Source organism: Podospora bellae-mahoneyi, chromosome 2 (assembly GCF_035222275.1).
Source record: "Podospora bellae-mahoneyi strain CBS 112042 chromosome 2, whole genome shotgun sequence".
In the NCBI taxonomy this organism is placed as follows: domain Eukaryota; kingdom Fungi; phylum Ascomycota; class Sordariomycetes; order Sordariales; family Podosporaceae; genus Podospora; species Podospora bellae-mahoneyi.
This window is the reverse complement of record NC_085881.1, coordinates 578203-599832: the sequence shown is the minus strand read 5'-3', so window position 1 is coordinate 599832 and position 21630 is coordinate 578203. Positions and strand designations below refer to the sequence as shown.

The 21630-nt window shown below is 52.5% G+C and overlaps 11 protein-coding genes across 11 annotated transcripts; 4 read left to right on the top strand and 7 right to left on the bottom strand.

Moving 5' to 3' along the window:
• Positions 1–189: 189 nt before the first annotated feature.
• On the bottom strand, positions 190–4409 carry QC761_200800 (uncharacterized protein). Its single transcript, XM_062875808.1, has 3 exons — positions 3753–4409; positions 1763–3695; positions 190–1709 (listed from the first exon to the last, which is right to left on the bottom strand). The coding sequence occupies exons 1-3, from the start codon at positions 3816–3818 to the stop codon at positions 457–459; spliced, it is 3252 nt and encodes a 1083-aa protein (XP_062734333.1). The 5' UTR covers positions 3819–4409; the 3' UTR covers positions 190–456.
• A 30-nt stretch (positions 4410–4439) lies between these two features.
• Positions 4440–5853, top strand: QC761_200790 (uncharacterized protein). Its single transcript, XM_062875807.1, has 2 exons — positions 4440–4892; positions 5101–5853. The coding sequence occupies exons 1-2, from the start codon at positions 4756–4758 to the stop codon at positions 5780–5782; spliced, it is 819 nt and encodes a 272-aa protein (XP_062734332.1). The 5' UTR covers positions 4440–4755; the 3' UTR covers positions 5783–5853.
• Positions 5854–6084: 231 nt separating this feature from the next.
• QC761_0031670 (uncharacterized protein) lies at positions 6085–6709 on the bottom strand (the record flags this gene model as incomplete). The annotated part of the gene is made up of 2 exons (XM_062872269.1): positions 6085–6477; positions 6582–6709. 2 exons carry the CDS (start codon positions 6707–6709, stop codon positions 6396–6398), a joined length of 210 nt encoding a protein of 69 aa, XP_062734331.1. The 3' UTR covers positions 6085–6395.
• Positions 6710–7571: 862 nt separating this feature from the next.
• QC761_200785 (uncharacterized protein) lies at positions 7572–8057 on the bottom strand (the record flags this gene model as incomplete). Its single annotated transcript, XM_062875806.1, has 1 exon — positions 7572–8057. One exon carries the CDS (start codon positions 8055–8057, stop codon positions 7572–7574), a length of 486 nt encoding a protein of 161 aa, XP_062734330.1.
• Positions 8058–8711: 654 nt separating this feature from the next.
• QC761_200780 (uncharacterized protein) lies at positions 8712–10954 on the bottom strand (the record flags this gene model as incomplete). Its single annotated transcript, XM_062875805.1, has 5 exons — positions 8712–9096; positions 9162–9867; positions 9923–10072; positions 10126–10292; positions 10359–10954. 5 exons carry the CDS (start codon positions 10952–10954, stop codon positions 8712–8714), a joined length of 2004 nt encoding a protein of 667 aa, XP_062734329.1.
• Positions 10955–11561: 607 nt separating this feature from the next.
• On the bottom strand, positions 11562–12486 carry SNF1_2 (Protein kinase; the record flags this gene model as incomplete). The annotated part of the gene is made up of 2 exons (XM_062872268.1): positions 11562–11842; positions 11898–12486. The coding sequence occupies 2 exons, from the start codon at positions 12484–12486 to the stop codon at positions 11562–11564; spliced, it is 870 nt and encodes a 289-aa protein (XP_062734328.1).
• A 204-nt stretch (positions 12487–12690) lies between these two features.
• SNF1_1 (Protein kinase) lies at positions 12691–14184 on the bottom strand (the record flags this gene model as incomplete). Its single annotated transcript, XM_062872267.1, has 2 exons — positions 13606–14184; positions 12691–13546 (listed from the first exon to the last, which is right to left on the bottom strand). The coding sequence occupies exons 1-2, from the start codon at positions 13992–13994 to the stop codon at positions 12691–12693; spliced, it is 1245 nt and encodes a 414-aa protein (XP_062734327.1). The 5' UTR covers positions 13995–14184.
• Positions 14185–15176: 992 nt separating this feature from the next.
• Positions 15177–17142, top strand: QC761_200760 (uncharacterized protein). Its single transcript, XM_062875804.1, has 3 exons — positions 15177–15588; positions 15638–15689; positions 15796–17142. The coding sequence occupies exons 1-3, from the start codon at positions 15366–15368 to the stop codon at positions 17054–17056; spliced, it is 1536 nt and encodes a 511-aa protein (XP_062734326.1). The 5' UTR covers positions 15177–15365; the 3' UTR covers positions 17057–17142.
• Positions 17143–17167: 25 nt separating this feature from the next.
• On the bottom strand, positions 17168–18733 carry QC761_200750 (uncharacterized protein). The gene is made up of 4 exons (XM_062875803.1): positions 18422–18733; positions 18087–18295; positions 17291–18036; positions 17168–17198 (listed from the first exon to the last, which is right to left on the bottom strand). Exons 1-3 carry the CDS (start codon positions 18540–18542, stop codon positions 17956–17958), a joined length of 411 nt encoding a protein of 136 aa, XP_062734325.1. The 5' UTR covers positions 18543–18733; the 3' UTR covers positions 17168–17198; positions 17291–17955.
• Positions 18734–19156: 423 nt separating this feature from the next.
• Positions 19157–19647, top strand: QC761_0031600 (uncharacterized protein; the record flags this gene model as incomplete). The annotated part of the gene is made up of 2 exons (XM_062872266.1): positions 19157–19407; positions 19525–19647. The coding sequence occupies exons 1-2, from the start codon at positions 19321–19323 to the stop codon at positions 19645–19647; spliced, it is 210 nt and encodes a 69-aa protein (XP_062734324.1). The 5' UTR covers positions 19157–19320.
• Positions 19648–20598: 951 nt separating this feature from the next.
• On the top strand, positions 20599–21612 carry MBF1 (multiprotein-bridging factor 1; the record flags this gene model as incomplete). The annotated part of the gene is made up of 2 exons (XM_062875802.1): positions 20599–20760; positions 20822–21612. The coding sequence occupies 2 exons, from the start codon at positions 20599–20601 to the stop codon at positions 21146–21148; spliced, it is 489 nt and encodes a 162-aa protein (XP_062734323.1). The 3' UTR covers positions 21149–21612.
• Positions 21613–21630: the final 18 nt, after the last annotated feature.

Below are 21630 nucleotides of genomic sequence, written 5' to 3'. Positions count from 1 at the left end.
CAGCGCTCCACAGAGACCCATTGTCAGCCAACCATTGTCCAATCAGACAACAAGAATGTCTTTCCTTGGCATTTTCTTGACCTCGTCCTGCCTGTTGTCGCGAGATGTCAACAGCGTCATGATCATGAGTGGCGGGCAAAAGTCTGGGGAAGTCTGGGATATCGCGGGATGAGTTCAGTGACTGGTGCCCATGACAATCTGCCAGTTCAAAGTCAAAGTCCGTTTTCTAACAAAACGTCAGACTCCAGCCAGGCATCGGACAACACCTCCACACCAACGTCACCAAAGGCTTCAAGTGAACTTTGTACATCTATGTCATTTATTCTTAGGTATCATTACCATGCTATTTCCCATACAAATTCCCTTTCCTGTTCCCATTGCCCATCCTACCCAATCCAAACCAACTCCTTTTTTAGCCCGCCGTCACTCCCTTATCGTACTCAATCTTGACCCTATTTACTGCAACAAAAGCGCATCCTCATCCAACACACCAAACAACCCCTCAATCTCCTTGGCCACCACCTTGAGCTCCTCCGACACCTGCCATGTTACCAAGGCATATGCATACAGCAGAGCATAATCTCTCTCCTCCACGTTCAAATGCGACAGCTTACCCAGCAGTCCTCCGAACCCCATCCCCGACGACCCGATACTACCACTTCCCGCATTAGAAGAAGAATAGTCCAGCATCACGCTAGGATTGTGTTCCTTTCGGAATTGGAAAATCTTGGCCAGCAGCCTGTCCCTCGTCCGGTCAACACTCGGCACCGCGTCCGTCAGGGGGTACTCCAGCATCAGGGAAGAAGCCAGCACTTGGAACACATGACAGATGCGTTCGCACAGCTGCGCTCTCTCGTCAGCCGTGTACATCAGCAGCGCTCGCTCCCCTTCTGTTAAACTGCCCTTCCTCTGCGTGACCAGTGACATGGCGTAAAATGCGTCCAAGAGCCGGTGCGCACAGCCCATCAGACGAGCGGATTGTTCGGCTGGAAAGGGACCTCGGAGCTCGAACTCATTGGTCGCGCTCCCACGAAGGGCATCCAGCCGGGCGGCGTATTTTTGGAGAGCAGCCTGCTCGCCAGACCGTAGATAGGACCGGGAACAATCGCTCCTGAGCAGGATAGCCAGCGGTCCTCGCTTCCAGATGAGCCCCATTTGCAAGTACAACATGCTCAAGCCCTCCTTGAACTTTTTGCGTGCCGATATGGGCCACACCAGCCGGCAAATGATCAATCCCCACAAGATACCAGCCGTGACAGCTACGAAACGATGAAGGAGGATTTCCCCAATGATGGGATTCGAGCCGCCTTCATCGTCGTCGTCGTCATCCACCTTTTGCGACAGGCTGTAGGCGTACAGGGTCGAAACGTTGTAGGCGAGGAGCGTGATTCTACCCAGCGGAGCCTTACCCCAAGCGACAATGACGACAAAGGCCCAGAAGGCCACCACGGCTCCGAGGGGGATAAGTGCCAGTGCGCTGCCTTGGCTGATAGTCCAGTTGAAGCCCGATGCTGAGATACCGGCCACCGTTCCCATAAATCTGGCCCAGCCTGTGGTGTTGGATGCGCCAACCGTCATGGAGCACACGATCATGAACGACAGCAGACCCCATTCGCCTCTCCAGTGCTGGTAAGTATCCTTAGTTTGCGGAATGAAGGCAAACATGGCCCAAAATGCTGCTCCAGCCCCGACTTTTAAGCCGAACCGGACTGTTTACCTGTTAGCATGAGCATATTTCATAGCAGCTAGAAATTTAACTCACTGTCATCCCTCGCCACCTTTCTCAACACCCGGAGAAGCCTCTGGGAGAGCGTAGCAATAACCTTGTTCGTCCCAGGAACAGCACTCCATGCATACGTATCACGTCTCTGCACCATGGAATCCGCAATACCCCTCGGCATCTGGCTCTTCTTGATCGGCTTGATCAGCGTCTCCCGTTCCGCATGGTCAAACGGCAACGTGATCTTGCGGTTGTTGTATCCGCGTCGGTTGCCCCACCACTTCATCCAATGCCAGCTCCGTAACCTGTGCTCATTGGCGAACTTCAAGTCATCCAGCACGTCGAGGTACTTTTGCATCTCCTCCCCAAACGCTTGCAGGCTAAAACTGAAATGGCCGCATGCCGCCGCCACCTCTTCAAAGTCGGCTTGGATACTGGCCGATCTCGTACGATCCAGCTCGATGTGCTTGTACAACTCCTGAAGAGCGTCCGCCCTTGCCCCGTTGAAGAGTGACAGAGCATCGGTAAGACTCTGGCGGAAGTGATCATTGATAGTGATTTCGTAGTCGGGGGCCGTGCCAAATGGTGGGTCGCGCAGCACCTCGGAGAGCGTATACGCCAAGGACTTCATCGACGGACCCAGCAGGTTGATAAAGAGCTCAAAGATATCAGAAGAGTTGCGGAACGGGATGCTAGCAGTCGTAGCATCCGACCGACGCCGGTCCTTAACACGGCCTCTCTCGTCCTCGTTGCTCTCGTCTGACGCCTCGTCAATCGCGGACAAAATACCAAACCCTTTCCCGCTCTTAAGGGTGTTTGACAACGTCCGCTGCAAGACGGGTGAGTAGAGCGACGCCGCCGGAGACATCATTCCAGACCCCTGCATCATCGACTCTCTCAACAGCGCAAACTGCGTGTTGGCCGCGCTCCTGAGCCCACCAATCGACTGTGCCAACCTTTCCATAGACCTTACAACGGCTCTGTCAAGCTGGTACAGCTTCTCTTGACCCAGAAGATACCGCTCAAACTTGGACTCCCGTAGGTTCTTAATCATCTGAGGATACACCTGGTTGTACGCAGCTGAAGCAGCCGCAAACTGGCCCGACGTGACATCCTCCTCTGAGCCACTGAGAAACCCACTCGTAATCAAGGCCAACATGTGTCCCAGCGAAGTCGAAGACTTGGTCATGGTGTCCCTCAACAACGATCTCGCCGAAACCCTCCACACCAAAAGGTTAACCGCAGTAGTAGCACTGACCCCCAAAAAGAACATCTTGAGAATCTGAATGATCTTTTGATTCGAAAACACCCCCGTCAGCACCGCCGTCTCCTTGGTCACCACCCCAATAATCGCCAACGAAGCCAGCGTACTCCCCACATCCACCAACGGATTCCCCATCCGCTGCTTCACCCAACCAATAAACCCAAATCCTCCCCCTATGAAGACGGCCAGCACCAGCGCATGCGCCAAGGGAACACAATGCCACTGCCCTCCCACCAGCACCGAAGTCGCCATGGACAAAATCGAGACAATCTGCGCATACACCACCGCAACAATGGCAATCAGCACCGCCTCAATCATCGAGCCGGCGGACCTCGCTGGATGAAAATAAACAGTCAGCGTGGCCACCACGTGCTTACCGTCCGGCCGGCCCAACCAGTCGGAGATGGGCGCCCAGAAGGTAGCCAGACTGCCGAGTGTGTACGCCAGCGTGCATTTCAGCACACCGTGGCCGACGGGCGAGTCGAGCCAGCGGAGGATCCAGGCGCATTTCTCGCGGGTTTGTCGCGCAAGGTGGGAGAAACGGTCAGAGAAGGATGTTTGTTCGTAGGGGAAGGTGGTGAGGCCCGAGAGGGAGCGGGAACGGGTGCCGTCGGTTTGGGAGGATAGGCCGGAGCTGTTGGTGCGGAGGGTCAAGACGCGGCGGGAGCGCTCGCCGGTGGCGGGGATGATGAAGGTGCCATTGCGCAGTTTCTGAGAATGTTAGATTAGCTTGGGGATCATGTCGCGTGATGGAATATAATAACATACACTTCTTTTGGAGGGCCTTCGCGGTGGCCATTGGCCTGGCGAAGGCAGTGTCGGAGAGGAGCTCATTTAGCAGTTCATAGTCAATCTGAAGATAAGCTTCGAACAACCTAGGGGTGAGCGGCTTAGGAATAGAACAACAAGTCTCCCGCACGCAGACGCAAAGAGAGACGTGTTGATGTTGTTGGAAAGGGGAAATGCAAGGGACACGAGTGGGAGAAAAATGAACAGATCCCTCGCCGTCAGAGAGTTCGGATGGTGGTTTGAATCGAGGTATGCAATGGAATTCGGAGGTTGTTTTTTTGCTGGTTCCTGGTTTCCTTTCTTTGATGCTTCTTCCACTTGGGCAGGCAGATCAGGTTCCCAGATCAAGCTGAGGTGCAGCTTCCGGCAGCGGGCAGCAGCACCACCCACAGCTTGCCTCAGCTTGCCGCCGCCGTTCGATCCGTCTCTGGTCTTCCTGTCGCACCCCGCCGCAGGTTCCTTGCGTTGCCCGCAGATCCTTGAAAGAAAAAGGCGGCCACTTCCCGCTAAAACTGCCCTGTCAGGCCGTGCATGGGGGCTGCCGGACCGGGATGTTTTGCGCGCTGTTCGGTTGGTCAAGCCGCCCGCAGGTGATCCATCGCCTAATCGCAGCCAGTGACGTACCAGCCCTAAAACATTCTAGAAGAACGGCCACTTTGAGAGCAAGCAAAAGGTGAAATCGCGGCGTCAAGTGAGACTTCTTTTGACAGAGTGTGACTTGTACGAGTGCTGTTCAACATTAAGCTGCTGATTGATTGCCTTTTCTCGTCATTCCGAATCCTTGGTACCTAACCTCTTGTTGTGCCGTTTATTTAAACATCAATCTTTTTGGAGCTATATCTCTTGGCATTTACGAATTGGATCCTCACTTGAGCCCCTCATCAGTTATCAATATTGTGATACCCTCACTTTCTTTACAAGTTTTATATAGGGTTGTTGGCAACCCCGCACCTTTTATTTCAAGTAACTTCCAGACGGTGGGATGCGAAGATTTTGGCCCATCATGTCCGCCGTTACTTCAGCTCCGTGGAAATTCGCGCCGTTGAAACAGCCGTTTGTTCCTAGCCCCAACACCCGCAAGCTAGAGGGCATTGTTTTTGATGTCGACGGGACGCTATGGTGAGCTTATTTGTGTTTCTAGCCTGGGCTTTGAGTCCCTGAGTCAGACTTCGAGGTTGTGTCTTTCGACCTCTAGCTCTTATGAAGCCTGCCCCATGTTACCTGTCACATCTCATACCTCCCACCCATCACGTCTCACTCACCCACCTTTTCACTCTCACTTCCATTCCCCCCAACCTCAAGAGCATGCCAACTAACATAAAACTAGTGAACCCCAAACCTACATGTTCGCCGCCATGCGCTCCGTCCTCGGCATCCCCAAATCAGTCGACATCCTCGACCACGTCTACTCCCTCCCCACCCCCGAAGACCAACACACCGCCATGGAGAAAATCCGCACCATAGAACGCGAAGCCATGCTGACCCAGGTCCCCCAACCCGGCCTCGCCCCCCTAATGTCCTACCTCGACTCCCGCTCCATCCGCAAAGGAATCTGCACCCGCAACTTCGACCTCCCCGTCCAGAACCTCCTTGACAAATTCCTCCCTTCCTCCGTCTTTGGCCCCATCGTCACCCGTGATTTCCGCCCTCCCAAGCCTGACCCCGCTGGTATTCTCCATATTGCCCGTTCTTGGGGTTTGATGAGGAAGTCAACTGGTGAGCCTGGCATTCCCGTTGATGATGCGGAGGAAAAGGAAAAGATTGCCGAGAGGGGGCAAGAAGAGGGGGAGCTACTCCATACGGAGAAGGGAGAGGAGGTGGCGGATGCGAGTGGGTTGATAATGGTGGGTGACTCAGTGGATGATATCACTGCTGGGAGGAGGGCGGGTGCCAAGACGGTCTTGTTGGTCAATGATGTGAATAGACATTTGGTGGACCATGAGCATACTGATTTGGTGATTGAGAGCTTGGATGAACTGATCGAGGTTTTGGAGGAGGGGAGACTTTAGGGCAGGATAGAGTCGAACTTGCTGGACAAGGCAACGAGTAATAGATCTCCCAGAAGAAATGTTTGAGGCTGAGACGTGATGTTTCACTTTCGTTAATATCAATCCTCCATGTGTGCTGCGCTGTAAGGCCTGTCATTGTATATATTGTCCAGCCTTTTGTATATATTTATACTGGTGTTCGCATCCCTTGTTGATTGTCTTGTTAGAATTTGTGGTTGTATTAGATCGAGATGAAGCTCTGTTGGAGCATTTATCGTCAGCCTTCCCGGTACACACCCCTGAGAGCTCATTTTCCGTTCTGTGTCTTTTGTAGCCCCCCAAGCAAGGCGTAGCTTTCTTTGGGTGTTGTTTTGTCCATCTTCTTGCCCCGTTTAGATTCCTTTTCCGGGCCAATGACTTTCTCCTCGTCTGTCAAGCCAGAGGTGGCTAATCCGGCAGCTCCTCTCCCATGTTCATTCTCTATCTTCGTTCTGTCGGCCATTCCAACAGCAAAGAAAACAGGCAGAATGGAGCTCTTAACCCCGGGGAGGCCGAGATCTGATGTCTGGATTATGACCAGTATGAGGACAATGAGAGGTAGATAAACCTGTGCGGCGATAAGTAAAAGCCACTCTCAACGGACTGAGATCTCGATCTCCTGTTGCCATGCTGTTCCCAACGCGAGGCTAACATCCTCGCTCCTGGGATCGAGGAGGCTGTGATGCTAGATTGTTAGCTGAGATGCTCGGATGAGTGGGTAGGGGTCGATATCATTTTTGCGCTGGGAAGCTTGAAGCTGAGAAGCGAAAGTCTGACATACTCTTTGGTGAGCTCAGCAGCAAGATTCTGTGAAATTTTATGGATAACGGAGTCAAGATGCAACTCTTGGCTTGTACAATCTTGTCCGTCTTTGGAATTATTATAGTATGACCACCACTCCCATAGCATTTGTCCGAACTCATTGCTTTGGAGGAAGAGGTCGTTCAGGTTTTTGGACGTGAATGTGCTATAGCCTTTGGAAACCCGGTATGTGATAAGAGGGTCTTCTTTGTCGATCAACCACTGCCCACCGTTACCGACGGTTTGTGTGAGCGGTTGACGAAATCAGTTCTGTCGTTGGTATGTTTTCAGATACTGATACTTGGTATCGGTTGACGCAGTCGTAGAATATGACTTCGTATGCGCGATAGAACGGCAAATCTGCCAGGGCAAAAAAGACTTGCGATTTGCACCTTATGTTCATCAGTCCCATTAAAGTACAGCGAAGAGAGGCTTGAACGAGACCAATATGGGTCAGTGATCCCTGCAGCCATGGTAAAGGTTCCTGAGACGTCGGGGGTTGGTTTTACTGGCTTGAGTTTTATCCCGTTCGTTACCTGCAGTTTTCCCGCAGACCTCCATGGTACTGAACTCGGGCCATGTGCATTTTGCGGTCTTACAGATTGGTACTCGTGATCCGAATTATGAGATGACAGAGTTAAAGGGCTGCTCACGGGAAGTCGCTTGAATTTTATAGCTTTATTCCAGGTCAAAACTGTATTATTCCCGCCGCTTTAGGAAGTGTTGCTTACGGATTCAATGCCCTCATGATTCTCGACCCAATGCACCTCGCAATCACAGCAGACTCGACGTCATTAACAGGGATAAAACGGACGGGATAAGTGACGGCGGATTAAGTCATGGTTGACGTCGCAAGACTTGTGACTAAAACAAGGCATGTCATACTTCTCAGCGGCCTGTATAGGAAGTGTTAGTTATGGAATGCCAAATTCTAAGGCTGGTGTAGGCTTCCTCATTGTACCCATCAGTCTCACACTTCCCCATATTCCTCTCGAAGCCTCATAAAAACACTAAAATCGCCAAGTGACCTTGGGCTTTCATACCAATCCCACCGTTGCTGAGCGAGAGCCTGCACTAATGAGAAGATAAAAGGCGTCCGACAGGCAGTTGAAATGAAAGCGATAAGGGCGTTGAGTGTGATTGGAAGCGGCCAGTCCGCCAGAGGGCGCCCATCATAAACGTGCAATATACCGATGATTATTGGAAGCCACAGGCAAAGACTAAAAGCAATGCTAGCCAGTTCCTGCCCCCAATTAATGACTGCTGTCCGGAGTTTAGAAACAGGTCTTTTTGCGGACAATGTAACCGTTGCTGGACTGTTATGTGGACTGGCTGGAAGGAAAACCCTGGACGAGGCTTCGATCGGGCCAGGCAGCATCGTGCCTAGCAACCGTAGTGAAGCGTGATGAATCATGTCGATATTGGGGCTTTCATGAGGTGTAGTGTTTTGTGCCATATTGGTAGCTGTGCTGCAGGTTGACAGGTTTCCATAAAATTGCCCCGAGGGAGTTTTTAAGTGCCGTGGTGTCTTGGTTGGGAGACATCATCACGTCTGAAGACGCCGGCGTACCTACTTACCAATCCGTGATGATATACAACTTCACGGCTTGATGGCGAAGTACGTCCCCGACGTAAATATATCTTCAGTTTGTGGAACGGCGTGACTCAACAGGAGGTACAATCAGCCACATTTGATATTGCCTGAGTATGAGATAAAAGACGGAAAATAAAGTAAGGCACTTCCATAATCCGGCTATGTATATTAGAAGTTCGCAGCCGTCTGTGGGTTCACTGGTCGGTTCATTCATCTCTCTTCGACTGCCAGACTTTGGCTCGAAGTCCTTTGTCCCATTGTCCAATCAATTTTATACTAGGTAACAGTGAGGTTGAAATACCTTAGACACTATACAGGAGCCTACTTGAAGTTACCGAAAGGTCTTCAAAGCAGATTCTTCCAATCGTCTTTCTGGGCCTCATCACATGTGAAATAGGTCTTGAAAGACGGTCAACAAGCCTCAAGGCATATCAACTCGGTAGGTAGGTAACCATCAGGGTAGCTCCAAAAAGGCTCCCCCATACCTATCATTACTTCTCCCTATTACTCCCAAGATCACCTCCTCCTATACAAGCCCTCCAAAACCCACTTCCCCTTCTGCGTCTTCTGCAGCTCTCCCATCAAAGCAAAGCTCTCCTCCGGCTTCGCCCCGTTCTTCTTCACCTCTGGAGAAAACCCAACATCACTCACCCGCCCCCTCTCAGCTTCCGCGCTCTCCGCCAACCCAACAGCAAAAAACGCCGGCAAAATATCGCTCTTCACCACCGGCACCCCCAACCTCGCAGTTTGAACCATGACCAACACCAAAACCACCAGCGCCAACCCAATCTGCGCCGCCACAAGAGAAAGCCACTCCCACCGAACAGAGATATACCTCTCCTCCTGCCAAGCCGTGCCACTGACCAGACTGGAAACAGCTTGCGTCGTGCTGTCAAACATACTGCCATCCGTACAAATCAGCCAGCCGATCAAAGGGGGGAATAGTGAGGGGAGGGAAAAACATACACATTGGTCAACCTTATAGCCACATTCAACGACATATTCCTAACAACATCATACCTAAAATCATCCAACCCCTGCTCATCCCTCTCCTCTCTATCGTCGTTCTCCTTCGAAAAAGGGAGCTGATACAGCAACACAGAAAACATATCCCTCATCGTCCCCATCATCGATCTATCAGTGGAATTCTCCACGAAAAAATCCCTCAGCATCCCAGTAAGAAAGTGATTAGACGTCGACCCGAATTTGTACGTCACACTCGAGTTTTGAGGATTGACAAGAGTTTTGTACATGTGAGAGTGTTCAGCATCGTGATACTCGACCTTTGTACTAGACTCCAAAAGCTGGATCTTGGGCACGTTTTCCGATATTGACATGTTGTATCTGCTGACGCAGTAGTGAAACATCACCTCTGTCGCCCGGATGGGATCAGAATACAAGAGGAAAACGCTCGTCAGCTCGGCTTTCTGGCCTTCTGTTCCGTTGAAGGAGAGGGATGCAATCTCCTGTTTTCGCTGCGGCTCTGACCAGTTGGAGGTGAGACCTGCTTCGATGCCAACATCGAGACCGATCTGTCGACCGGCTTTTCTGTAGGGGTAGGGCTGGAAGCTGACTCCGTTGGGTAGGCTGACGTTTGTTCTTGGTCTGCCGCCTCTGTGCCACTCGGATGTTCCTGGGATTAGGTCGTCGTAGGTGAGGAGGCTTGTGACATCTGCCTGCAGTGATTAGCCTGGGAATTTCTGCTAGGGGTTGTACTCCGCACGCACTGGTCATGTTTACACAAACTGCCATGGTGTCGAATTCGGGCCATGTGCACTCGGAAGTTCGACAGGTGGGTGGTAGATAGGGCACAAGTTGTGTGGGTGTGGTAGAACCGCTGCTTCGTAGGGCTTGCTGAAGGGGAAACAAGCGCCCATCTTGGCTACATGTTAGCTGAGTTACGCTGTCTCAACAGTGGCATCCTACTTACTAGCGCGGTTGCCTGAGACATAGTAGAACTCGTCAACTTTTTTCGCAACAGCCATGTCTTTGCCCATGACAGGCACCATGCGACTTGGGTAAGTGACGACAGACTGAGTGAGAGTCGAGGTAGCGATGCTTGTGATGAGGACGAGACAGCTGACAATTCCCAGCGGCCTTCATATAAATATTGTCAATATCCAGCACCATTCAATCATGCGTGGTGAAATCATGATTGCTTACCTCCCCTTCATTCTAATCATCAACAACAAACTGCCCCATGGCCCCCTAGAGGCCTCGTCAAATACACGAAAATCGTCTAGCGACCTAGGGCTTTTGAACCAGTTCCATCTCTGCTGAGCAAGGGCCTGTACCAGAGGATAAATGAAGGACATTCGGCAGATGGTGGATATGAAAGCAATCACGGTGTTGAGTGTGATAGTGAGGTGCCACTCTGAGAGCGGGCGGTCATCATAGCTGCGTAAGAGGATAACGAGGGCCGGGATACACAAGAGACTGAGCAAGGAGCTGGCGATCTCAGGCCACCAGTTGCCAATTGCCGACCAAGTCCGAGTGACTGGTTTTCTCTTTGGCGTGTGGCCATATTGCGGATCTTCGTCCGCATCGACGATGGGAACGAATGTGATATTGCTCGACTTCTTGTGGTGTTCGGTCTGGGGGAAAGGTGATACTGGACTGGCATAACGACTCGGTGGTGAAAGGAGCACTGACGGCGGCTCCATGGAAACGCGCCCTCCTGTCGCCGTGGTTTGCGGCGACGGTGGTCCTGAGACCTGTGCGTATTGGTGTCCGTCATATCGTGGTGAGTTGGTTGCCATTGTTACAGCTCATTGTGCTGAAGTCAGCCTGGATCATGGCTCATGCCAGAATGGCCAGCCTTACGAGGGTGCACGGTATAAGTATCCTTCCTCCTAGAGCAGATCATCCTTATGGAGACGGGTAGTAGTGCTTCAGCTCTTGTGTGAAGTACAGGATAGATTAACATGGTGACATCCGATTCGTCGGTTCGCTTTCCATATGACAGGGCCACGAGTTGTAAGAGCCGTAATTGGAGATGATTGAAGAGGCTCCTTCACACAACACATGCTGTGAAGCTAAAACAGCAGCCTGTGCCCCCATGGGTCCACCTCAACATGCTTGCCTATGAGGCGGGTGCGGCCTTACCGGCATTGCATGTCGATGATACAGATAGGGGGCCACAGCCCCGATTTCGACTACAGACAGGTATCAAACACACAAATCCAGCTAACTGGAATGATACAATTCGTCCTCCAACCCCAGCCGTCAAGTGATGGGGATTCCACAAAGCAACAGACAAACAGCAACCCTTCTCAGCAAATGCACAGCAAAACAAAGAGAAACGGAAGAAATAATGTTGATCTTTTCCATCCGCGGAAATATCAGAATTCTATTAATATGCAATAATCAATCCGCATCCGCCAGCTGCATAATAAGCCTCGCGGCCATGTCCAAGAATGGGAAGGGACTTGTTACCTCCTTGTCCTCGAGCAGCTTGCCCTCGGGGGTTTCGTACCCGTCCACCTTGAAGTCTACCAAATAAACGCCATGCTCCATCTCGTAGATCTGTACGTCCATCCTCGTCGCCACCACCTTGTGATCCTTGTTCTCGCCGCGAGTGGTGACGTGGTGTGGTTGTGAATGACCTGTTTCGCTCAGGCCCGAGGCCGCGGAATGTTTTTGGAATGCTGTCATAGCTGTCAGGGCCAAGAAGAGATAGGGGGCATAAAAAGGGGGGCATACTGTCTGTGCACCATCTGATCTTGATATGCCATGGGTCGGCCGGAAGCTTGTAGTGCTTGGTTGGGTCGGTATAGGACGACGAGCTCGGTTTCCTAGAGTGTCTGCCGTCGTAATCCTGATGTTCATCCTCCTCATGCAAGAGATCATAGTCTTCATCTACAATCCAGCTTGCTCCCAGTTTGTGGAGAGATTTGTAGATACAAACAAGCGCTTCCCAAGGTGCGTTTCTAGAGCGAATGCCAAACTGCCATCGAACGGGCTTGTTCTTCTTTGGCGGGTTGACTGGCGTGAGGCCTTGGGGCCGCTTTGCATCTTCCATGCGGACAAAACTACGGCTGTGGGGTTTGAGCCGTCGAAGAGTCTCTTCTTGGTCTGCTTGGCTTCGTGGAGCCCCTGGCTCGGGAATTGGCGGTTGATCGGGAAAGTTATCCTGCCCTTCTGCTTTGGCCTTCTCCCTTTCCATGAATACCTTGTGGTAGGCCGGCAGACTGCTGGGAAGGATGCCGACTTTGCTAACGTAGGGCCTTGCCGATGCTCCAGTGCTCGTGGAGGCGATGGAACGGGCCGAGGACATTGTGGCGTCCAACATGGGACTCGCATTCGGGTCATCTGGTGTGAGAACTGAGAGTTCTTCGGCGCTTTTAGTACCCAGTTCTATGTTGTCTGTCGGTGATGACCCAAATGGATTGTCGTGTCCAAGGGTTGCTTCAATCCCGTCAGGCTCGCGATGGCCAATGACATAGGAAAGGCATGTAATGGGGTTCACACTACGAACAGGAAGAATAGGGCTACATCAAAGAAAAGTGCACTTACGGTTGTTTTCCATGAGCTTGTTCTCGCGAACAATCATGTAGGCGTCCTTGATGGCGGATGGTTCCTCGGCTTCCAGCGCCTCCTCGACATCCCTCTTGCCGTAACCCATGGTCTTGCTGATCTTCTCCGTGACTTCGTTGTGGAGCTTCACCTGCTCTTGTGGAGGTGCGCCAGGGGCGATGTCGCTCACCCTGATAGCCTTGTTGGGGTCGACGCCGGTGTTGAGGAACTCTTCTACTGGTGGGTGCAGATACGATGGAAGGTCCTTGAGGAACCATGGGTCTTGTCGAATTTCCTCGATAGTCGCACGCTGGACCGGGTTGACCACCAACATCTTCTTAATAAGGGTGGATGCGCCCGGACTCATCCAAGTCGGTACCATGTAGCTTCCCTTCGCAATCTTGGCGAACAGACTCGGGATATGTTCATCGTCGAAGGGAAGACGGCCGACAAGTAGAACGTAGAGAATGACACCGCAACTCCACACATCGACCTCGGGTCCGGCATACAGCTTTCCGCCGATAACTTCAGGGGCCGCGTAGTTGGGGGAGCCGCAACTGGTCTTGAGGAAGTTTCCATCCGTCATGATGTTGCTGAGACCGAAATCGGCGATCTTGACGTTTAGGTTCTCATCCAGAAGCAAGTTCTCGGGTTTCAAGTCACGGTGGACAATTTTGTGGCGATGGCAATACTCGACGGCGCATAGCATCTGCTGGAAGAACCGACGGGCCTCATCCTCGCGCATCTTGCCATGCTGCACAATGTAATCGAACAATTCTCCACCGGCATACTCGAGGACCATAATGATCTCGGTCGGGGTCTTGATAACGGTATAACTAGGAGTATAACACGAGCGTCAGCCGTGGATCACATGTTGGTGGTACGAGGACCATACAGCTTAATGATGTGAGGATGGCGGAGCAGCTGAAGATACTCAATCTCGCGCTCGACACGGCCCTGCATGTCGCGGCTGATAAGTTTCTTGCGAGAGATGATCTTGAGGGCAACCTGCTGGCCGGTGCTGCGGTGGACAGCCAGCTTGACCTTGCCGAAGGAGCCCTCGCCGAGCGTCTTGACAATGTTGTAGGCGCCGATGCGCTGCTCGGTGCGCATCTTGTCGCGCATGGGCAACTGGGGGTTGGCGTTGCCTGGCAGCATGATGGCGGTGTTGATGGAGCCGACGGGAGTCTGGCCGTATCCTACGTCGCCCTGTCTCTTGTTCCGGCGGATCTGAGAGGGCGACAGGGAGATGGACAGCTCCTCGTCGTCGTAGGCCTGGGCCATGCTGGCGACGGCTATCGTGGAATGGGTAATCGGTTTATCGAGTTTCGGTTGTGTGGGTGGAGTATGTGGAAAAGGAGCCCACTACGTCAAGCTGCGGCAGTGCGGCATTCAACTTTGTTGCAGTGACCCCTTTGAAGACGCCCGTCGTTGGCTGGATGTGCGGTGTTGATGCTGGGACGGGGGGTGGGCGGCGGAGGGGTTCCCCGGCTCAGTTTGTCGGTATCTGGCCCTAGTGCGCGGGGCAGCCACGCCGAAATCGCACTTAACGGGGTCGTCCTATGCGGTATAGCAATCGCCAGCTGCTGGCGCTGGGGTACCCCGCTGGGGGCCCGCACTATATTTTGACAGCACCGTGCCCTTGGGGTGCCCCAGAACCTTAATTCATATCTGGAGATCAGTGATGTCGTTGATTTCATGATGGATTTCACGGCCACTCGGTGCGTTCTTACGCCGAGAGACGAGGCAGGAATGGGTGGTTGGATGAGAATAACGACATAACATCTTTACAGTGACCACTCTCGTCCATGGGATTCGAACAACCACGACCCCCATTATCTCTCTAATCATCCTAGAGCCCCGCCAAGATGCTCTCACAAATAGGACCCTTTTTCGACTTGGGTTACCTATGGTTCGTCTGAGGTGAGGTGTGAGCTCTCACATGCTCTTACCTTGTACCAGCGAACCATACACCACGCTTGGAGATCCCCGTCGGAAGCTCAACTTTGCTGAAATTCTTGAAGTAACCCTTGGCGCTTTCACCAACACCAACAAACTAGCATGTGAAAACCAGCAGCCGTTGGCCTCCTCCTTCTGCATTTACAATTCCTTTACCGAGCACCGCCTTACGGAAATCCATCTTAGAGATTGCCATCTATCCAGGTTGGAGGGCAAAAGACGGGAGGCGTGCATCCTCTGCCACTATTGGCTCTTCAACTGGGAGTGACTGCGGCCGGCCAACCCACAGCCACCATCTTCATCTGGAGGAGGAAGGGTAGCAATGACAGCTCCATCGCGCTCAAGACCCCTCCATGACCCCTGTCCACGGGCATTAAAGAATTCCGGCCGGTGATCTGGGTCCTTATTTCCATGGGGGGTGTTCACACCAAACAGCTCGATCGGGAACTACGAGAAGGGTTTGGGAAGTGCTGCGCTGCTGACATGCATATGTATTCGTAAACCAGGCCGGGTTGGATTTTCCATCGACTACACCACCATGGAACTATCGAATTGACATCTCGAGTTTTTGCTCTTTCACCCCATTCTCCATCCTCGGCGGCGTTGTTGTTGATGGTGGCGATGTTCTCAGTCATCGTCTCGGTGCCTTACTTTCTCATCTAATTAGCCTGAGTTTACTTTGCGCGCCTTCTCACGATGGTTACCTCAATAATTGCGCGGGCACTCATTGCGGCTCTGTTCGTTGTCCGGGACGTCTGCGCTGCTGTTCCGTCCACCACCAGCAGCCATGAGCGCTTTGCCGCGATCGAAACATCCCCTCCACATGAGGGATACTTGATGCCGCGAGCCTTCTATGCCATACCGGGATTTCCAATGGAGAAGAGGCAGGTTGGGTGCCCTCAAGATGATATGCATCCATGTAAGTTCTCATCGTCTTCTCTCAAGCATTATCACTGACAATATCACAGGCGGCGAGCTGGGGCCTCCAGGAGAACGATTCTGTTGTCCGAATAATCAATAGTAGGTCCTCCCCTAAAGTTCAAAGGTCTTTAAAGGATCTATGCGCCTGTCCGGCGTCATGGAGCCACAGTTACACACACCGGCTCATATACTAACATCCAAACAGCTGCATCATCAACAGCACCAACCCCTCCGAAGCCGCCTGCTGCCGCATCGGCTCGACCTGTGACTCCCCCTGCGCAGCAGACAAGTACCAATGCCTGGTCACCGTCACCCGCACCAGCTCCAACACCCCCGTAACCACCACCTCCTCCGCCTGCTGCCCCCGCCGCTGCCCTCAAATCTCCTACTACGGCTGTCCCCTAGACTTTGGCGGCGCCTGCTGCCGCCACGGCCAAACCTGCGGCACTTCTTCCCTATGCCTCAACACCATTGCCCCCTCCACCCCCCCTTTACTAACCCCCGTCCCATCAGGCTGCACCCAAGGGCAAATAACCTGCGCCAGCAGTCTAGGAGGCGGCTGCTGCCCCAACACCCTCGCCTGTTCCCAGTCTGACGGCTCTCCGGTGTGTGCCATGACGACCGTCATCCCGACAGGAAGCGACATATCTTCCATCGACCGCAACGAGGCAAACGTCTCGAACGACCTCTCCGTCGGCGCCAAAGCCGGCATAGCGGTAGGCGTCGTCATTGCAGCCGGAATCCTAATAGGTGCAGCAACATGGTACTGGCACCGCAGACGCAAAGGCCGCACCCAAGCTGGGACTGCCACTTCCGCTTCTGGAGTTCCCCGATTCATTGGCGGGACGGAAGACGGCCGTGGAGGGCCAGTGGCGTCGGAGGTGCAGAGTGGACGGGTACCGTTTGGGACGCAGGAGTACACCGGTCCTGAGGCGCGGCCAGGGCCGTATTCTGATCCGTCGCCGCCGGATAATCTTGGGGGTTATTACCCCAACGGTGGTGGTGGTGGGTATGTTGGGAGTCCTAATCCTCAGTCGGCGAGCACGACACCGGGGGTTGACCAGCAGGCTTACTTTCCGAATATGATGTCACCTATTCCGCCGCCGTCGGCGAATTTTACGGGGCAGGGGGTGCCGGTTATGCCTAATGATCCCGGGGAGATACAGCGGCCTGTGGAGATTGCCGAGGGGGGTGTTAGGAGGCAGGCGACGACGGCTACGGGGGGGACGGGGATTGGGAGTGTGAGCGGGGTTACGGAGAGTGATGTTGGGCAAGGGGGGGGAGTTCAGAGGAGTGATAGTGCGAGGTTTGAGCTTTATGGGAGTGATCCTGGGCAGTTGAGCCCGATGAGTCTGGCGGATGAGAGATTTTATACTCCTGATGAGAGGCCACAGGGCCAGGGTGGTGAGGGACAGCAAGGGGGACAAGGTGGGAGGAGTTGGTTTCAGGGGGGTTATGGAAGGTGAGTAACATGAAAGAGTAATTATAATCTCATGTTGTATGTAGTTGAATGGGATTGTTTTTTGTGTCTTTTGCTGCCTAGCTGGCGTTTTGATAGTAGATACAGTGTTTCGAACCTTGACTCCTGAAACTCCTGAATGACTTTTTCTACCGCTGCTATGTCAGCTTGGCTCTAGGAACGGAGTTGTACGAGGGTGGAAATTTGGACTTGCTATTTGCTGGCCCGGTGTGATACCTACTTCTGTTTTTTTACTGTTACACGACGTTCTTGGTCCGCGACGGTTCAGTTTCAAGCGATGTTGAGTCAACCTACAGGTCGGTAGCCCCAATAGATGGACCTGGAGATGGAGACTTCCTCGGCAGTAAAACAGGGAGTATGTATGCGGTGGTTTTACAGCATTCACCTACCTCGACTTCGTTTTGATGGCGGACCAAACAACGGCCCATCTCGTCAAACCCATTCTGGCATGGGACTCTTCGGGAATGGATCTCCGCCATGGGGTCTACAACGTGGACTCCGTCTTATCCCAGTGACATCCTCCTTGGCTACCTTACTGCCGGATACTTTACTCGCCGCCGTGGTCTTGGTTTTATTAGCGGGCTTGGTCTTACTTGTGGACGCTTGCGTCGTGGACTTATTCTTACTTGTAGCTGTCTTCGCCGGGGTAGGTATCTTCCATTTTACTGGTTTGGAGATCTTGGTTCCCGTATTCGCTGGGGTCTTGGACACGGCCTTGCTTTTGGATTCCTTCTTGTTTTCGTCTGGTTCGCCATCGCTATATAAAGTTGAGTTGATTCATTTAATCAGCCTTCTCAGCCCCTTCATATGCTAGTACCTATCCTCCCAGTTTGCTATGCGAACGCTATGCCAGATCAATCAATGACTAGAAAAGATAGCAAGTATTTACTGGGGCATGTGCACGAAAGGCTTCGCCAGGTGCTCCTGGCAGAAGGGAAGCTTGCTGGCAGTCCAGATCTCGGTGTCCTATGCTTCTGTTAGCTTCCAGTTCTTGCTTAGATTGACTAATAACTCACAGGCTTCAAGTCCTTCTTGAGCTCGGTATCCAAGCTACCACCCTTGAGGGCAATGATCTCGGGAGCGGCATCGGGGTCGTGAGCAATGGGAGAGCCGCATTCCTCGCAGAACCAACGCCAGACAGCATTCCCGGAGTCGGCAGTGCCCTTCCACTTCTTGACGGGTCCCTTGACTTCAAGCTTGTCCTTGGGAACCACGACTACAAGGGCTGTTACATCGAATTTGTTAGCGATCTGATAAGATCGAAACGGTGGTGGGGTTGGAGCCAGGTCCGAAGCGGGGTAGCACCACAAGTCCGGGCAGTGACGTAGGAATAATGATGGGATAATCTTACAGTAGGTAGAGCCCGATTGACGCTGGCAATCATCACAGTGGTCATAGCCAGTGAGGAGAGGGGCGTCAATGTCGACCTTGTAGGTGACGGCTTTGCAAAGGCAGTGTCCGGAGAGAGGCATGTTGAGCTGAGTATATGGTCAAGTGAAGATATACAAGTGAAAGATAAGGTAAAAAGTCAAGCAAAGTTTGATGAGACTGGATGTTGTGAGATGAAAGATGGAGAGCAAGTTCAACAAAGAGGGGACGATCAACGTCTTTAAATACTCAAACGAGCACCAACTCACCCACCGTCCCGAATGCACAATGTGAATAAGCTCCTGGGCCGGTTCAAGTTCCTGACGGGACACAAGAGACAGTCCCAAGCGCCGCTGGCGGATCGGCAGACCCAGACAACAGTGAGATAAGGTACTATCACAGGGTTGTTTTCCAAATACCTGTATCTCCCGTTCCCCCGGATCGGGTAATAATGGGGAATTTGGAAGCACTGGAAAAACTCCTTGTTTCCTGTGAGAGCTTCTCATCCGAGTAGACCTGCCGCGAGGATCGGACTCACAAAGACCAATTCGACAAAACGTTGTGGTTTCCTGTCTTGTCAATGGCAGCTTTTGGCGCGGGGTATAACTTATTTGTCATGATTGGGCAACCCCACAAACTTATCTTTCCATATATAGGTAGGTGTCACCAACAATCCCACCAACTATGTAACGGGGTATTTGGAATTGACCTATTTATTGGGATGTTAAGTTACTGTTACTCGGATCCGCCAGCGCGGGACCGAGATAGTAGAATTCCAGCATTGACATAGACATATATTTGTGTCACTTTCTGTTTGGTTAAAGGTGTCCGACAACCCCGACTGAACTCCGGAGACCCCCTCATCAGTTTGTTTTACGGTACATGTTTCGTTTGAATAACAATAGTCCGAATTTGTTCATCTTTCAACAAACCATAGGTGAATATCGAGACGAGGAATCATTCCCTAGTGTCAGTATGGTGCCGTGAGTAAGCTGCCATGGTTCAGCCAACCCTATCTGACCATGAAACGTGGAGTCGACGGCCATTACTCATGCCTGAAAACAAGCTTGAGGTCTGTGCCACCAGGTACCTCCTCAGCGTGCTCATTGCATGATGGTAATTATCTCGGATGGATATGGAAACCGCGAAGAGCGGCCAGTTTGCTTCAACCACCAAAACGAGGTTTTGCCTGGCACAACTCCTTCGTAGTCAACGAGCATATCCTCAGGAGTGTTGCTCGGCGAGGCACCCGGCAGGTTTTGTTCTACCAGTACTGCTTTAGGATGCGAAGCAACTGATATCGGACACAGGTGTTCTCAAGTAACTCCGGCGACCCTAGCTGGCCATTCGGGAGCCTGCATCAGCAAGATATGCGAACAGGTTTGCCAAGACCGGCGTTGTCCAAATCCCGGAATGTTGGAATCAGACCAAACCAACCTATCGGAAATTGGGGGAACAGTTATAGTGAAGGCAGGTCCTGAAGCATTGGGTATCTCTGTGACTAAAGTAAAATCGGCACCAGTTGCCATCTGGGCTGTCTATGGTCAAAAGACCTGGAGCTTTGTCAGCCATGGCCGCCACATGGCGTTGGTGGAGGATGCAGGCCAAAGCGTCGTTTGGTAGGTGCCCCTTGAAACCTTGAACCGCCACAGGTCCCCTAGAATATCAAAGGACCAAATTCAGACCAAAGTAAGAATTATGTCAGGGACGGAAGGCCATATGGATATCGCGGCCGAGTGGTGGTGTTGAAGTTGCAGAATCCCCAAATGGGCATGCCCTCCACCAGTTGCCGGGCCGGTGGATCCCTGCGTGCCTGGGCTGGTCGGGCCCACAGCCTCCCTGTGGCGCGGGGCTGCTGGGTGCGGACCACTCTCGCCGCTCGAGTCACTGCGGTTCGACGGCCGCCCATCGCCTTCCGCGCCGACCAGGAAGCCACCTCTTTAAATCCCCGCCTTACCATCTCGCTGCAACCATCCAGGACAAACCAACAACCTTTGTCTTTGCATCCACTTCTTTCTGGAAGTTTTTTTTACACCAGACATCACCTTCCACTACAGCAAACAAACATCTCGCCAGCTTGATAACACTCAGCTCGCCTTCTCAACAACTCATCCATCTTCTCGTCCCCAACCACAAAAACAACTCACACAAACCGTCAAGATGTCTGCCTGGGATACCGATACAGTCAAGATTGGAAAGAATGTCCGCAGCGGCGCCGGCGGACCCCGTGAGACTGTTGTCCGCGGCCAATCAGCCCTCAACGCTGCTCGCCGTAGCGGTGCCGCCATCGCGACCGAGAAGAAGTTCGGGGCTGGCAACGCTGTATGTTCTGCGTCTTTTTAACAACCGCGTAGTCATCAATAACTAACATTTCCATACCCAGGCCTCCAAGCCCGGTGTAGAAGGCCAGCGCCTCACCATGGTCGACCGCGCCGACGATATCGTCAAGCCCAAGACCGTCGGCAAGGAAGTCGGCCAGGCTATCCAAAAAGCCCGCTCCGAATTCGCCAACCCCAACGGCACCAAGGGCATGACCCAGAAGGATCTCGCCACCAAGTGCAACACCACCCCCACCATCGTCGCCTCCTTCGAGCGCGGTGACGCCACCCCAGACCAGAAGGTCCTTTCCAATATGGAGCGCGTCCTCAACGTCAAACTCAGAGGGAGCGATATCGGCAAGCCAAAGTTTGAGAAGAAGGAGAAGAAGTGAAGGGACTCATGTCCGGATAACTTTACTTCTAGAGGGTCCTGCCTCGATGGTCGGGACTGGGCGGGATATAAACGCCGAGTCCTGGGATAACATGGGGCATGGAAGGGAGGATAATGAACCATCCTCATTTTCACCGGCTAGCTTGCTGGTTGGGCTAGAGATGATGATTTCAAGACATATGGGTGGGGTTTTGCAGAGCGATAGATGAGCTTCATGAAATTCCTTTTTAGCGTTTTGGGTTTTTCATACGGGCTGTTTATCAGCGAGGACACTGGGCGGGGTTGCATTCTGTGTGTTTCTCTTCTAAAGAGGGGGAAAATGGCGGCGTTTACAAGTCGAGAAGGCGAAATCTTTTCGTGTATTGTAAAGAATGATTCTGCGATGAATAGACAGACAGATGCCTTTACAAAGGGCAAAATAGAACCGTTTTTGTCTTCGTATGTTTAATGAGTGTCCATCACGAAGTTGAAGTTATTTTGTGA